The 17447-nt window shown below is 41.6% G+C and overlaps 1 protein-coding gene across 1 annotated transcript; it reads left to right on the forward strand.

Moving 5' to 3' along the window:
- Positions 1-998: 998 nt before the first annotated feature.
- Positions 999-16488, forward strand: vwa7 (von Willebrand factor A domain containing 7). The gene is made up of 16 exons (XM_084716369.1): positions 999-1259; positions 1432-1665; positions 2031-2127; positions 3157-3291; positions 3415-3610; positions 8301-8470; positions 9968-10080; positions 10160-10276; positions 10428-10643; positions 11685-11817; positions 12081-12233; positions 12326-12418; positions 12531-12814; positions 14580-14716; positions 14992-15151; positions 15265-16488. Exons 1-16 carry the CDS (start codon positions 1017-1019, stop codon positions 15814-15816), a joined length of 3033 nt encoding a protein of 1010 aa, XP_084572495.1. The 5' UTR covers positions 999-1016; the 3' UTR covers positions 15817-16488.
- The last annotated feature ends 959 nt before the right edge of the window (positions 16489-17447 follow it).

A 17447-nucleotide genomic window follows, 5' to 3' on the forward strand; every position in this document is an offset into this window, starting at 1 on the left:
CAGTCTTCCCTTTGTGAAAGCACAGACTATGAGAACAAAAAGAAAGTATTGTATCTGAATAAAGATGACGAAGAACAATAGGAGCCTCTGTACAGACAAGGCTGAGAAAAATGTCAAAGGCGGTTTGGGGTGGGGTGTGGGGAGTGAGTCAAAGAGTGGGAAATGACAGGAAAGGACACATGGATTACCAGTATAAACTGGTCAAATTAGCACAAAATGTTACTCAATAATAGGGGTCAATTCATATCCATCCATTTAGCAAGAGGAAAATGCTTTTAAGATTATTTTCAACATGCCTTTCAGGTGTCAATTAAAGCTTCAAAAAAATTGGTAATTTTAACTGCTCAGCAGCAGCTGTTATAACACTTAAAACAAGGTGCACAAAAGGAAAAATGAGTAACTAACCCCTGAACCATTAGCTGATGAGTAACCTCTAATGAAATTTTATAGAGTTGCTAAGGATTAGTTAATTAAGAAACGAGTGAGGAACAAATCAGGACTGATTGATGAATTGTTAATAAGTGGTCCTCACTGAATTGTTACTGAGTGTAAGTAAAGTTGTGCGTACATTATGATGCATCACTTGAGGGGACACAAGGATGATAACTAATGGACAGGTACTGATGCAATGATTCTGTGCTCAGTGTCCCAGTCTGTTCTTTCATAAGTCACCATTATCTACTATGTAGTCCTCCATTAGGAATTATTAGAGAAATACTGATCAACAATTCATCGATTATCAAATTGTTCCTGAATCCTTCCTCATTCGTTTCTTAATAACTAATCAATAGCAAATCTATAAAATTCGATGAGGAGTTGTTCATTGACTAATGGTTCACTAGCAGTTACATCTTGATTCATTTCTCATTTGTTTCCTGCTAACTGCTCAACAGTTTGTGTACCTTATTGTAAAGTGTTACCAGGGTGCTGTTTATATTGCAAATGTCAGCAAAAAGTATAGTTTTGTTTTCTTTTCTGCAGGTAGGATGTGACTTACCTCACCCCATCTCCAGCACATGATGTCACAGGACAGAGAAAGAATTTGGGAACAGAGTGGGAAACACTGGTTTATTCTCACTTACCTCCTCCTCCTGGCTTTGCCATGCATGGGCTTCCTCCCAGACTTTTGGTCTCGGGTGCTAACGCTGTCCTGGGACTCGCACACACACCAATACATCACAGAGAAAGCTATTCTCAATGTCACCTTGGAGACTCTGAGGGAAACCAATCAACACCAGGGAAACCACGCAAATGAACAGGTGAGCTGATGTCTACAGTCAGGATATTTACTGTGCATTCACTATAAAGAGCTGGGAACTGTCAGTGAATGCACACTAATGAACTGCTCAGTGTTCATATCATATTGTGATGTCTTATTCCAATTACGGTAAAAATAAATTAATAAATAAAATAAGCATGTATCCCTCCCAGACCAGACTTGGCCGTGGTTTTTGGAGAGCTGTGGGCGAGGTGGTGAAGTCCAATGCGGCCATGGACTTCCTCAGCTCCACCAGGTCCAACCCAGTGTACCACTTTGATTCAGAGCAGGTAGACAGCGCCATGGTGATGTTACGGAAGTTCTGGGCTCAGACTCTGCTGTCAGTACGGGCCAAAGAGTACCAAAGTTGTCGTCGCAGCTTGGGACAGCTATTTCACTCCCTGCAGGTACACAGTGACGCTGTCATGAAGACACAGACAAAATAAAAGATAATTGTGATATTATTATGACCGTGATTGGTAATATTAGAAATAGAAGGATTAGCAGGGCTAGAGGAAATCTTGAGCTTGCAGAGGTACTATGAATTGAAACTCAAATAGGTTATAGTCCTGACTTTAGGTTCAGCTAAAAGAAGAGTTGTCTGCCTCTTGTTGCAGCATAAAAGCTGATAATTGGCCATAACACTAATCTCAGGGCATACAACATGTAATATCAACAGAACCAGTTTAAAACTGTTGCTGACAATTAAATCATCATGTGCTGGCAAAAACAAAAAAGTAATGATTTATCTTTCAAACTTGTGCTATGCCAGGACTTCTACAGTCACAGTAACTGGGTTGAGATGGGCCAGCGCTTCATTTACCTCCACCTGCTGCAGCCGGAGGAGCCCGCTATCCCTGTGGCTAAAGGTAACATCTGGGACTACACAACCCCGACTTATCTCATCAAAAGCGCCCCTAATGCTGGGAGATGAGTTGATTATCAACTTTGAGCAGAAATATATTATGATGATATGATTTTATAGAAGATCTATAGACAAAGTTGGTTCCAAGGTTCCAGTTTTAAATCAATGAAGAGTTGTCAAGGTGTGTTGATTGTGTATTGTGATTATTATCATGATAATAATTTGATTTCAACTATACTGACCAGCAGTAAGGGACACGTGCTTTTGCAGTTGGGTTCATTTAAGGCAAAACATCTTTTGTACTCTTTTTTGTACTGGTGTATAATACCATATTTGTTCTTATAGTCTTCTGGTTTGTAAATTATTCTTTCTTTTCGCATATTTTGTACTGCGCAATCTTGTGTGTGGCTTGGCCTTTATCATTGGAAACCTTATTTTCACAGATGAGAGCAGATGACTGTAAGTGTTCATTTACAAAAACAGAACACACCTTTTTTCCCCCTAAACCATGTTTTTGTGCACTCCAAGGACTATCAGTCAGACAGATGTTGGGTCGTTTTGAAATCTCTCCATTATGAAAAATCATAAACCATGTTTTTTTCACTGGGCTCCCAGGGGAACATAAATCAAACTGGCGTTGGCTTATTGATTTTAAGAATAGTGCTTATGTGTTTTGGCAAATTGCCATGGTGCATTATGAAGGTAAAACTGAAAATACCATCCATCACCTTGCAGTACCATTGTACTTGACCATTTACCCACCAATCCAGTTGTTAATATTTCTAAAACACATACTATCCCAAAATGTAGGCGGTCCCTCTATGATTAATAAATTCTCACTTACTTGTAAGATGTTGCTGTTGCATAATGAACCAAAGCCCCAGATGCTGAACGTGAGACAAGGCCATCGATCCCCAAAAGCATAAAGATAACAGCAAAGTCTCCGTGTTTAGTGATGATTTGGTCCTTGGTTGATTTAATGAGCTTCACTAATTCTAATATTAAACTAATTCCTTAACCTCTCTGCCCACAGAAGGCGATCCAACCTGTATGGAGTGCTTCAGTGTCACCTGTCGAGGCAACCTACTGCCGAGACTGATGAGCACAGAGCAAGACTCCCAGCTGCTCACCACTGGCTACTTCAGCACATCCCCTCCAAAACCTCAGGGTATGTTAGCAAAACTTCAACTGCAGTCCTCTTAAAAAAAATCAAAGGAATAAGTTCATCCAAATTAAGAGCATTTTCCCCTTGTAACAATTTAAAGATACTGACTGCTTCTGTTTTTTTTAGGCAAATGCAGTCATGGTGGTATTCTGGACAGTAGCCGTTATATGGGGGCCAAAGGGGGCATCAACAAGGACAGCACCTCACCTCTCTTCTCTCCTCACCATTACCTCCATGTGGAAGCTGCCGCTTTGGCTACTGAAGCAACGCTGAGTGTACTTAGAGACCTCAGAGACACTGTGGGCCATAAAACCTTCCTCAGGTAAGTTTTGATTGGTCTTGTGCAGGTAATTTCTGTATTTCACAGAAGGGAACACACAGTAAGCTATGGAATCATATTGCTGCCATGTCAAAGAAACAGATGAGTATCTTGTTATAATGTGAACAGCTTATTGTTTTAGCAAGATGTTTAATTTAACAATATTATAATATAAAAACATTATATTATCACGTGATAACATAATGAAACTTTTCCTTTCAAACAACATACTATTTATCTTTTTATAATATGAAAAGTTTCATGTTATAACTTGATAACTTATTGTTATAACAAGTAATTGTCATTAATCATCCTACCTGTAGATACAGCATCCCATAATGTCATTTAAAATGTGAAGCAGAGTGCATACTTATTTCTCTCAACTTGTTTTATACATCTCATTATTAACTCATTCTGTAATTCACTGTTCCTATCTTATCCATACCTTTTATTTTCATTTGTATAGTATTCTTATTTGTACATAATTATTAGGGGGCCAAGCCCGCGGGGCCTGGGGACCGCGAATGCAAGGCATACGCGGTTCCCAGGACCAGCGGTGCTGGGAACCCTATTGTTTTTGTTCTGATTTTTATTAGGGGGCCAAGCCCGCGGGGACTGGGGAACGCGGATGCAAGCATACGCGTTTCCCAGTACCAGCGGTGCTGGGAACCCTATTGTAATTGTTCAGATTTTTATTATTATTATTTACGTCTATTTTTATTCTTCCGTTGATAAAAGTCATGCTGCAGCCTAAACCGTGCAAGTTTGGACGATGAAAATTTGAGGGCTGGCCCAGACCCCTGCAGGGACCTCAGACACAAAAAACTGCACATGTCTGCCTGCAGGGGGCGCTATAACCAAGGACAACGCGTTTTGGCCTATAACTCCCACACCGTATGTCGCACACTCAAAAACCTTATATCCCCATATTCCTTGAATAGAGCTGAGTCACTTTGCAATTGGCCACGCCCACTTCCGCCTAGACTTTTTTTCCCGAAAAATCGCGAAAACTGGAAAACCTACTTTTTCGAACTCCTCCTAGGGATTTTGTTCGATCTGCACGAAAATTGGCCCAGACACTCTTCTGCTCCTCTTGACCTAAAGTTATCAAAAGATTTTTTTTGGGTTGAAAATTCCGCGAATTATTAACGAACAAATTTCCGTAGCTAGCTGTAAAAATGGAAAATCTTGCATATCTCGGTCAAAGTAAATGCTATCGACACCAAATCAGAGATCCTTGGTTGGCATGAGACTGGGAGCGTATGAGCTGAATTTGGCGAATGTCGGCGCCTAGGGGGCGCTAGAGATATGGGAAGTTTATATCTCTAGAACGGCTGCACCGATTTCTACCAAATTTGGTCCGTACGATGTAGGTCCAGCCCTGAGGCCATAACTTCAAGGGGGTCATGACAGGTCAATGTGGGCGGGGCTTATTACAAGATAAACAAAAAAAAATTCATTTCTGCCAAAGTATAACACTTAGGGCTTTGAAATTTTATGGGTACATTTAGAATAGGACTCAGATCCCGCCTACCGAAAATCGCACGTGTGCTCCACTAGGGGGCGCTATAACGCATTTTTGCCTATAACTTCCACATTTTAAATGACACGTTGAAAAATCTTATATTGGCGTATTCCCCGAATAGCGCTGGAATTTCTGACGTAGGCCCCGCCCACTTTCACCGAAAATCCCCGTCGCTACGTCGCCGCATGTCCGAAACCTACTTTTTCGAACTCCTCCTACAGTTTAAGCGCCATCTGCGCCAAACTTTGCACATACGATGTCTAGACGTGTCTGATCTAAAGTTATCAAAAGAATTGTTGCACGACAAAAAATGCGCTAATAATAACCGAACGATTTCTTGGCTAGCTTAAAAAACACATGTTGTGTCATATTTCGGTCAAACTACAGTCTTTCGACTTCAAACTTAACACGGTGGTTCCAGAGGTCATCCGCAGCCACTGTGCCAAATTTGGTGCGGATCGGCCGATAGGGGGCGCTACAAACCCAAAAACATCGAGTTTCCGAAAAGTTGCTCGGATTCGTACGAAATTCGCTGCGCATGATGTGGACTCCCTCCTGAGGCCAACCGCCAACTTACGTCATGATTGGTCAAAGTGGGCGGGATTTATTACAACAAATCAAAATCGCCACGCATTCTGCCTTTGGCACTAACAGTGCACACCCACTACAGGGAATACTGCAGCTCAGCATCAGACTGTGTCCTGACAATTGCCCTGAACTGGAAGGCCGCGGCTCGGACGACGGCGCGCGTCCACGCGATCGCCCCGAGCCCCGCTTCCCTCGGGGCCCGCGGCGGCGGGTTCCGAGGGCCGCGGGGACCGGCTCGCGCGGGGAGGCTTGGCCCCCGTTCATAACTGCTTGCAGTTCTAGTTATTATTATTTTCTTCCTCTATTTTTATTCTTCTCCCGATAAAACTCATGCTGCAGGCTAAACTGTGCAAGGTAGGGCGGTGCAATTTGGCGGGCTGGCCCACACCCCCGCACGTACCTCAGACGCAAGAAACTGCACACGTCCGCCTACAGGGGGCGCTATAACCAACGACAACACGTTTTGGCCTATAACTCCCAGACCGTATGTCGCACATTCAAAAACCTTATATCCATAGATTCCTTGAATGGAGCTGAGTCACTTTGTAATTGGCCACGCCCACTTCCGCCCAAATAATTTTTTCGCAAAATCGCGAAAACTGGAAAACCTGCTTTTTTGAACTCATCCTAGGGATTTTGTCCGATCTGCACGAAAATTGGCCCGTACACTTTTCTGGTCGTCATGAGCTTAAGTTATCAAAAGATTTTTTTTGGGTTGAAAATTCCGCGAATTATTAACGAACAAATTTCCGTAGCTAGCCATAAAAATGGAAAATGTTGCATATCTCGGTCAAAGTAAATGCTATCGACACCAAATCAGAGATGCTTGGTTGGCATGAGACTGGGAGCGTATGAGCTGAATTTGGCGAATGTTGGCACCTAGGGGGCGCTAGAGATGTGGGAAGTTTATATCTCTAGAACGGCTGCACCGATTTCTACGAAATTTGGTCCGTACGAAGGAGGCCCAGTCCTGAGGCCATATATTCAAGGGGGTCATGACAGGTCAATGTGGGCGGGGCTTATTACAAGATTAACAAAAAAAATTAATTTCTGCCAAAGTATAATACTTAGGGCTTTGAAATTTTATGGGTACATGTAGAATAGGACTCAGATCCCGCCTACCGAAAATCGCGTTTGTGCTCCACTAGGGGGCGCTATAACGCATTTTTGCCTATAACTTTCAAATTTTAAATGACACGTTGAAAAATCTCATATTGCCGTGTTCTTTGAATAGCGCTGGATTTTCTGACGTAGGCCACGCCCACTTTCGCCGAAAATTCCCGTCGCTAAGTCGCCACATGTCCGAAACCTACTTTTTCGAACTCCTCCTACAGTTTAAGCGCCATCTGCGCCAAACTTTGCACATACGATGTCTAGACATGTGTGAGCAAAACTTATCAAAAGAATTGTTGCACGACAAAAAATGCGCTAATTATAACCGAGCGATTTCTTGGCTAGCTTAAAAAACACATGTTGTGTCATATTTCGGTCAAACTAAAGTCTTTCGACTTCAAACTTAACACGGTGGTTCCAGAGGTCATCCACACGCCCTGTGCCAAATTTGGTGCGGATCAGCCGATAGGGGGCGCTACAAACCCAAAAAATCGAGTTTCCCAAAAGTTGCTCGGATTCCTACGAAATTCGCTGCGTATGATGTGGACTCCCTCCTGAGGCCGACCGCCAACTTACGTAATGATTGGTCAAAGTGGGCGGGATTTATTACAACAAATCAAAATCACCACGCATTCTGCCTTTGGCACTAACAGTGCACACCCACTACAGTGAATACTGCAGCTCAGCATCTGCCTGTGTCCTGACAATCGCCCTGAACTGGAAGGCCGCGGCTCGGACGACGGCGCGCGTCCCCGCGATCGCCCCGAGCCCCGCGTCCCTCGGGGCCCGCGGCGGCGGGTTCCGAGGGCCGCGGGGACCGGCTCGCGCGGGGAGGCTTGGCCCCCGTTCATAACTGCTTGCAGTTCTAGTTATATTTAACTTTTTAACCTTTTAAGTTAGTCTCTTTAAACTTTTATGTTTCTTGCCTGACTTCACCAAGTCAAATTCCTGTACACTTTGTACATTTGACAAATAAAGCAAATCTGATTCTGATTATAAAACATTTCACATTTTAATAACATAACATGTTATAGCAAAAAACTTTGTCCTGTTGAACTATAATTATATATTCTAACTTACATCTTCATATTATAATGTGATAACTCATATTGTTATAACACGAAGTTAGAAAGATATTTCATCACATAGCAATATAAAGTTATCATGTTATAAAATGAAACTTGTCACATTATAAACAGCATATAGTTACAATGGGAAATGTTTCTTGTTATAGCGTGATAAGTTTTTATGTCATAATAACGAGTAAACATTTTGTCATGAGACAACACAACAACAACATGAAAAACATCTTGTTATAACATTAAATTTTTCACATTATAATGTGATACTGATCACCTTTATTGGTTAATGTGTTGTGTTCAACTCAGAAGTTGCTCAATCAATAATTTTTAGCTGTTGACTATATGTAGTATGTCTTCACTTTTCCTTTCAAACTTCTTTCAACAGGCTCTTCAGTGTGATGCAGGTCCCTGCACTGGTGTTTGTCATGGACACCACAGGCAGCATGTTTGAGGAGATCACTGCTGCTCGCCTCCGGGCCCACGCCATCATCCAGAGCCGAGCCAGCAGCCCTGGGCAGCTTGGCACCTTTGTACTTGTGCCCTTCCATGACCCAGGTGAGGGTGCACAAATGAAAACATCCTGCAGCTGGGAAGAGCTTTTGCTTTCATGTTGATTAATAGTAATGATAATAATTTGACTTAGCATGGGGCAAAAGGTCTGACCTCTCACTATTATGGGTAAAGGTATATTAATACCACAGTATACAACAGACAATGTACAGATGAAAAAACTTTTTGTGGCTCCAGAGAGAGCTGCATGAAATCTGACAGGTTCTAAATCACAAGTTTGGAAAAGGAAAAGCCAAAAGTGATCTTACCAGACCTAACAACTCCAGGCTACATTAGCTGCTACTCCAAACTCCAGCCAAATCGTTGGCAGTTGAGTTGCATTGTGGGAAATGTAGGGGTTTTTTTTGACACAGTAAGCAGATGTGATGAGTAAAAAATAAATATTTCTGGCTCTGGTGTATTGATTTTGATTAATCAAACTGTCATTATGAGTCCAAAAATGTTATAGGAGTGCAATGCCAAATAAGTAGAGGACTCTTATTAAGGGAGACCTTAATGCAATAGCATGGTCGCAGTTTGTGGAAGGGCCTTTCCTGCTTCAATGTGACAATTTACCCTTTGCTAAGCCCTGCTCTCCTTAGTTACTGCTGCTAAGTCTGTCAAGCTTTTCATTTAACATCGAAATTGGGAGTAATTGTCTGTAATTCCTTGAAGAAACAAGTAAAAGCAGCTTTTCATTTCTAGCAGACGACTGTGGATTTTGTTGGCTACAATGATGGCTGTCACAAGCAGATTTCACAAGTGTAGCTGAGATCTTAAGTCAGCTGAGAAGTCTGTATCCAGCTGACATTTTCATATTTCAATCTGACAAGTTTCTAAAAAAGAACCCCGTTAAAGTGTATATGTACCTAGCAGCTCTATACATGATAGACTATTAATGCTAAAAGACTGAGGCTAAAGCTACAGACATGCTAACGTTTGCAGCTTATGCTTATGTTAGAGCAGATGAAGGCAGAGTTTAATCCTTTCTCCACATGGATGCTCTGGTGTTTCAAATCTTTGAGAGACTACAAAAAAAGATGCCACCATCCAGACTCATGAAACACCTCAGAGGCTACCTACCTACCTGCATACCACTTCAACATGTAGAGAAATGGAAAGATTGGCAGCCCTAGGTACAGTTGCTAGGCTATGATTGGACAGTTGCTGTTCGGAGTCCTGACCTCAACACTGTCTAACAACGTTGTAATGGGCTGGATAACTGACTGCGATCCAGGCCTTATATATGCTGTTACATACACAACAGCAGCATATCAATGCCCATTTTGTTGGAATGAGATTTCAACAATCATGTTTGGGTGTGTGCATACTTTTGTCCTTTAAAAAGAATGTAAAGTCCTCTGGGTTTTATCTTATCAATTAAATTAAGCTATAAATATTTCAGAAGGTCAGTGTGATGGTTAACATTATTACAGATTTGCTGTTATTTCTGCTCAAAAAGCCACCGGCTGTTGCTCGGCATCTGAACATTTCTATCTGCAGGGGTAGGACCAGTGTATGAGACCAATGACCCAAACCAGTTTATGCACCACATGGAGAACCTGACGGCACTGGGAGGAGGAGATGAACCAGAGATGTGCCTCTCTGCGATTCAGGTAAATTCAGATGCTGTTTCGTTCGTAACACTATATGTAAACTATGAGAAATACAAGCACATGTGCTGTGTGTTTTCAGCTGGCACTGACCCACAGTCCACCACTGTCAGAGATCTTTGTATTCACTGATGCTTCCCCTAAAGATGCCCACATGTTTGATGCAGTGAAGGCCCTCGCACTGGAGAAACAGAGCAGGGTAAGTTTTCATTTAAAAGATGTTTCCTCTCTTATCAAAGCTACCTACCTTTGGTATCACACGCATGCAGTATGACAGTAAGAGGACTACACAAACAGCTTGTGTTTTAGCATGTTTCTGTAACACTGGTCGTGGCCTGGACTTCCTACAGGTGACATTTCTTCTAACTGAAGACCCCAACTACACAACAGAGAGCAGAGGGAGGAGGAGGAGTAGGAGGAAGAGGAGTAGGGAATCTTTGTCACCTGATCGTTTCTCTCTCTACTCTTCACTGTCCTCCCTGTCAGGAGGACTGACAATATTCACCACTAACTCTGACATCCAGGATGTCTCTTCCATAGTGGAGGATAAAACTGCAGCTGACAAGGTACGGCAGAAACATCCTGCAACGTGATCAACATTTTACACACCAAATGAAACAAGTTCTAAGCAACCACATGCAAGCACCTGCTCTTCACTGGTCACTTCTGTATGTCCACCATAGATTGTATACAGTATTGTACATATAGAGAGCATACAGAAATGGACTGTATGAGAGCTCCCTAAAAGGGAAGCCAGAGCATCTTGATTGCCCCCTGGTGCCTGGCTGCAGTACAGGTCATAAATCCTGTCTCCCCAATTTTAAAAGGTAGAAGATCGGCCAAACTAAACATCAAAGGAAATGTCAAATACATTTTTAACAAAAATGGTTTCTGTCATTTTAGGTAGTTCTTATCATACTAGTGTTTATTCACATGTTCATTTTTCTGATCAGTTTGGTTTAGTTATTTGATGATATAAAAATGGAGTTTCATGCCACGATAGCTGAGCCCTGATCACGTTTGAGTTGTTGAGAGTGTGTGCAGAGCTCTGAATAACTTCACCAGAGGAACATGGCTATGCTCATGGTCTAGTTATTGTGAACAGGGCAATTTATTTCCTTCCTTGATCTGAATAATTTTGCTTGAAAAGTCAAAAATATTTGGTAAAACACACACACACACAAAAAAAAAAAAAAAAAAAAGCAAAAATTGGAGTGTCTAATATCCCCTCTCCTTTTGGCTCTGTTTTTCTCCACCAACTCCTGAGAAAAATATCTTGTTCTTTAGCTGCTAAATGCTCTACTATGCTCACTGGGCAGGTAGCTTACAATAAGGTTATATCCTCCTGCTGCAGCTGCAGATGAGGTTGATGAGAGAGAACAAACATACCAAACCAAAACAATGAGCTGAAAAACACTAAAAAGCTGCATAGAGCTATGGTGAGTCACAGGGTTTGATAATTATTTCTGTGTTCTTCACTGTGTCGTGATCCATTTTTATAAGAAACATATTGATTGTAGACACTTCTATATTCTGTCTATTTGAAGTGGAAACATTTATTATTGATATGCTGAACACTGTCTTTTTTTTTTTTCCTTTACACCCAGGTTACCCTCCTCCATGTGGAAAGTGACCAAGAGTCGATGTCCTCCCATTCCTTCAGAGTTGACAGCTCAGTAAAAAATGTCACCCTGCATGTCACTGGCAACCTGTTACAGTGTGTCCTTACCAGCCCATCAGGTAACTGTACTGTAAGGCAGTGCTGCTAAAACATGGGCGTCTGTGGCACTCTGCCAAGGGATCTTTGAAAAGTTTTTAGATTAATTCATTTTAATTATCATATAAAAATATTTTAGAAATAAGAATATAAAATAAAAAGTATTTTATACTTTTATACTCTACAACAGTCTGTGAACTGTACTTTGCACTTGTTCAGACAGTCTTCCACCACCTTCTTTGCATTTGATAATAAGCCCAGTTGTTCATCCTACTCTCCTCATTAGACCAAAGCCAGTCTCTCTTGAGTGAGGAAGGCCCTCTGGCAAAGTTGGAGCACTTCAAGGGACTGTACCGCATCAGCCTGCTCTCTCCTGTCCAGCCAGGCCAGTGGGAACTGCAAGCCAAGACTGATGGACACCTCACATTCAATGTAATAGGTAAAGGAAAACAAAGCTTGTCAGACATTGAGCTAGCAGGTACAAACCAGTACATTATGTAACTGCACTGGTCTTGTGGTTGGCACCCATAGGTGACAGCAGCGTGGACTTCCTGTATTACTTTGCCACTGTGGCGAATGAGACACATCCAGGTCTGGCCAGAGTGGAGGGTAGTCCAATAGCAGGTGAGGGATTGTGATATTTTAACTCATTTAATTAGTGATGTATCAGTGTTACAACCACGAATGTAGGTGCTACTTACCAAAACAGCTGTGCTCCTGGCATTTGATTTCCCAGGTGTCCCTGCCTTTCTGGTGCTGTCTGTAACAGGCCTGGGTTCACATGAGGAGGCGTCTTTCAGTCACGTGACACTACTTGGAGCTGATGGGGAGAGCCTACAGCAGGTGAAGCTGAACTCCTCCCACTCCTCATCATCTGACTCTGTGAAGGAGCTGGTGGGATGGGTCGACTCTGTTCCCAGAGATCCCTTCTGTGTTCGACTGACAGGCCGAGACAGCAGAGGAAACAAGCTGGAGAGGGTTTCCACAGAGATGGTTCAGCCCACTCACGTTCAGATAGAGGTAATCGTAACAGTAAACAGGACATGTGCTGTCTTCTAAAATGTTGGACTGACTTGAGAGTTGAGAGAGAGAATTTGCAGATTGAAAATACATCGCCTCAACCCCCAATTCCTAGCAGGTAGCAGAACTGAGGGTGGCTGTGAAACTCATGAAAAAGGTAAAAGACTGCATCTAGAGGCAGTGTTTGGTTTGTTCCTTTTGGGTTACTGTAGAAACATGGTGGTGCAATATGGCATGCTCCGTGGATGAGGACTCGGGCCCTCTGTAGATATAAATGTCTCATTCTAAGGTAATGAAAACACACCTATTCTTATTTTCAGATGTTTATACACTAAGGAAAACTTAAATTTCAATTATATTTATTTTCTGCCATATTCCACCAGCAAATCCCTGTAAATCTTACACACCGAACCTTTAAATCTGCACTAATCAATATTTATATTACTTAATAGAAAATGTGACTGCATGTCAAGTGAAAGTTGTAGCTGTAGTGGCAAACCTTTTCTTTGTCAACTTTTTCTGAGGTGGGGGGTTGGAAGGGTACTGTACACATGCATGCACATGAATGTGCACCTCTACTTGAAAAAATATACAACCTTTCAGCTTATTCATGTAGAGAATATTTTGTTTGGGACAACAAAGAAAACAGAAAAATCATTCATTCTTAAAATTATTTTTTTTAAGTCACTCTCCACTGAGAAACAGTAAGAAAAATGGTGCATAATGCATAATGACACACTGAATGCGCCCCCAGTGCCCAAGAACAGACAGCACTGGGCCTCATTCAAGAACCGTTGATGAGAAGAAATTTTTTCTGAAACCCCACTTGCACAGTTTTCACAAAGATTATGTGAGATTCGTTGAGTTTGTAGGTGAGAACACAATCTACAAACACACAAGAGCACACTTGTGTGCTTTTGAGTGGTGACATGTTTGTGGAAAATTATTGTTTATTATGTTTTCTTCAATTGCACAGTGGTATAATACTATGGAATTTGAATTACAAAAACATTCTTGTCATTTATAGTATTTGTAATAATTTTCTATTTTCTATACTGCAAACACTCATTAACTAAACTATCACTATCATCATTAACTATCAATTATCACCTGCCTTTAGGTTTTACACACTCATGTTTAAATATGTCAGCTTATTTCACGTTTTAACAAGTACAGTTTTCAGATAAAATGTACCGTCAAATTGTACTAATTAATTATAAGGACCATTTCCCTGAGATTCTGAAATTTAGGCACTTCTCTCTGACTTCTCTCTTACATGGGCAATGGTGGGACGACTACCCCGCTAAGTAGGAGCAACTGGCACTTATGAAGCCAATGGGATTAATCATTATAAGAACATAAGTAAGAACAGGACATTTCATAAAAATATATTCAAGAAAAAAACTTGAGATATTGAATGAGGCCAATTGTGTTTAATAGACAGAAATGATCAGAAACAGTTATGTGTGTTTCAGGGAAGCTGGCTCCCCGATAGCTCCCCCGTATTTTGATCCCTGGGTAAATGCAGGCTAACACTCGTGCTAACTTAATGCTGTAAGTCAGTGCTATGTTCACAGCTTGTTCTGCTGCACCCAAGTGGACAAAAATGGATTATTTCTGCTCCTCCATCAGTATCAATGGAAAGTAATGTAGCACCAAAACAGTTCAACAGCTGTTTGTGCTACATTTTCAGCTCGAGTTAATATATCGCATCTTTCAATATGTCAACTTATGACATTAATAGTTTGTGTGTCTGTCTTGCCAGGTGTTGTCTGTCCCACGTCTGGTACCTGGTCACAGCACAATGGTGGACTTTGACATCCTAAACCACGGCCCAAGCCGACTCTTCAGTCTCACTGCTGATGACGACTGTGGATATCTTCAGAAGAGAGGACCACACAGGTAGAGCACAAAAGAAAGAATAAGATGCCCTGTAGCTCAGTTGGTAGAGCGTCCGCCCCATGTATGAAGGCTGTTGGTCCTCTGCAGCAGCCGCTGGCTCAAATCCCACCTGAGGCCCTTTGCTGCGTGTCATCCCCACTCTCTTCACCGCATTTCCTATCTGCTCTTCACGTGTCCTATCATTATAATAAAGGCAAAAAAAGAAAGATGAAAAATAAGACACTAGAAAACATTCTTTCATACTTCTTCTTTAAGTTTGAGTTTCTGTCCCTCAGGTTCCCTGTGACAGAACAAGGATCATTCCACGGCCAGGTGTACCTCCACACTCCTGCCACCGCTCAGGCAGGAGCGACTGTCACCCTCACGCTCACCGTGCGTCATCTTGACTCGCCAGACTCAAACTACGCAGTGGTCTACTTGACTGTGGTCCCTCCGGTGAGTATTAAACTAAGATCATAATCCATTTGGAGTCTACTTTTATCGTTTAACACAGAAGACTCCTGTGCTGTTTTTGTATGTACAGATCATTATTCTGATTTCTCCTGTAGGATCCTGACACGTCCCCACCATCGTGCTCTGCTGCACGAGTACAGTCCACCTGTTCTTCCGTTTGTAATGACTTCAGCTGGAGTGTCTCTCTGGTCGTGTCAGTCACAGGGCATTCTGACCTCGCTGCCCTCCAGCTACACAAGGGTGAAGGCGTTCTGACTCTAATCCACAGCCCCCCACCCACAGAGGAGAGCCTGGTGGACATCCAGCCCAGTCCTGACCAGCAACAAGCGCACATGGATGAGACAACCAATGGAGGCCACCACCACCACAGGGCCACATTACAGAGAGGTGACGCCCCTTTAAATGTATCTGAATGGGTCCTGGGCTCCTCTAAGCTGCTGTGGGCGAGGTACACATCCAGCTGCTGCTCTGCTCAGGCAGAGCTGCTGGTGTGGGACACAGCTGGAAACATGAAGCGCTGCCATCTAACATCTGGCCAGCAGAGGCAGCTCAGAGATATGAGTACAGAAACCAGCGGGGCTGGACAGATTACACTCACAGAGGTATTTTTCTTGTTGTTTGTTATGCTGTGGTCTTTTCTGTTTTAGGTCAATGTGATTACAAATGTTTTGCAGGTCAAACTAATCTATGCGTTGATCACTGGATTTAAAAAAAAGATAAAAGAAAAACACCAGTTGTTTCAATTGAATGCACTTAATACAAATGTCTTTGTTTATTGCTAATCATGTGCTTGCTACTGAAATGTTCCAAGATGTGCTGAATAAAGAATGAATCACAAGACTGGGTCAAATTACTTTAAAATGTAGTCAGTCTTTGAATGAATGAATGAATGAATGAATTGCATCGCAATTTTTGTAATTAGTAACATAATCCATTGGATTGCTGAAAATGTAATTTAGCATTCTATTTTGTTTTTAAACATCTCAGAAAGAAAAAAAGAAAAATGCATTTTTGCATAGGGCTCTGTTTGTGGGGCAGTTATCTAAGAAACCCTCTGCGAGACTTATTTTTTGTAATGTGATTAGATAATCCTGATTATATGTAATCTATTACAACCCAAATTTGTATATCATTTTTTAAGGTGGGAAATAACACAATTCTTTTTGAACTATGGAGGGAAAATGTATAAATCAGTGTTTGAAATTGGTGTGAATAGAGACAAACCATGGATTCAGACACAGTAAGTATATATATGAGTACATAAGCTTAAGTACATTTTTTGAGTATCTGTACTTCATAATGAGTATTTGTTGTTTTTTTTGTTTGTTTTTTTTGGAGACTTATGACTTTCACTGTATTTCTAGGAAGGTTGTCATTACTCATTACTTTTACGCTAAGCATAGCTTTGAAGTCAGGTGTTGCTGTTTTTTTTTTTCTTTTCTAAAATGCAATTGGCCACACACTGTGTTCCTGTGTGGCCAAGTGGGTCAACAGAATGGCGAGTTCTTGAAAGCAGATATGTAGTAATGTAGTAGTTTGTAGTAACAGACTGTACAGTAAACCTTGCAACTCCTCGTAGTGACTGGTCAGTTCTCAGTTGGCTCGTTATAGGCAGCTCTCACACAGCACACTTGGGCACGTCTCTCAAGAACTGGCAACGTTTTCACAGCCTGCTGTGGCATTTGCCTACTAGCTCCGAGAGAGGGCGCCCATGAGCCAACAACAAAATTATAACTGGTTAACTACAAAGGTGCATATAATTGCAACCATAATATGCAAGTGGAATGAAGTATTCCTCGATGTCTGTGCTACAACACCCACCTGAGGAGGTAAAGTTGGCTAATTAGCCAGCTAACTAGCTAAACAGAAACACGCAATGGACTCAAACAAACAGGAAGGGGTGCATGATAAATGGTAAGTAATTACTTTTGCTTTATCTTTAACAACAGAGAGTAAAAATGGTTAATTATAACTGTTCTTAACAATGTCCACCTTAGTTAAAGTTAGCTAATTAGCTCAAAGTAATGTAAAGGACATGTGGTGCTATAGAGAAGATTCTCCAAACCAACTTTTTCTTTACCTTCAACTGCAGAGACAGTCTAAGTCGTTTAACTGTTCTTGAACACAAATTTTATTTAAGCACAAAATATGTTTCCTAGAATTTAGATGATAATATTAATGTTTTCCTGTTTAAAACAAATTCAGTTATTCAGTACAGGTAATGGTAGTGCAGCACACAGTTTTATAATGATTTTATAGCAGTATAAATATTTGAAGA

Source organism: Lutjanus erythropterus, chromosome 4, assembly GCF_056507025.1.
Source record: "Lutjanus erythropterus isolate fLutEry1 chromosome 4, fLutEry1.hap2, whole genome shotgun sequence".
Taxonomy (NCBI): Eukaryota; Metazoa; Chordata; class Actinopteri; order Lutjaniformes; family Lutjanidae; genus Lutjanus; species Lutjanus erythropterus.

Excerpts from the sequence above, each read along its gene's own strand:
- vwa7 (XM_084716369.1), top strand. The coding sequence starts at position 1,017 with ATGATGTCACAGGACAGAGAAAGAATTTGGGAACAGAGTGGGAAACAC. Across the intron at positions 1,666-2,030 it reads AGCTATTTCACTCCCTGCAG|GACTTCTACAGTCACAGTAA; the intron begins GTACACAGTGAC and ends GTGCTATGCCAG. Across the intron at positions 10,644-11,684 it reads ATAAAACTGCAGCTGACAAG|GTTACCCTCCTCCATGTGGA; the intron begins GTACGGCAGAAA and ends CTTTACACCCAG.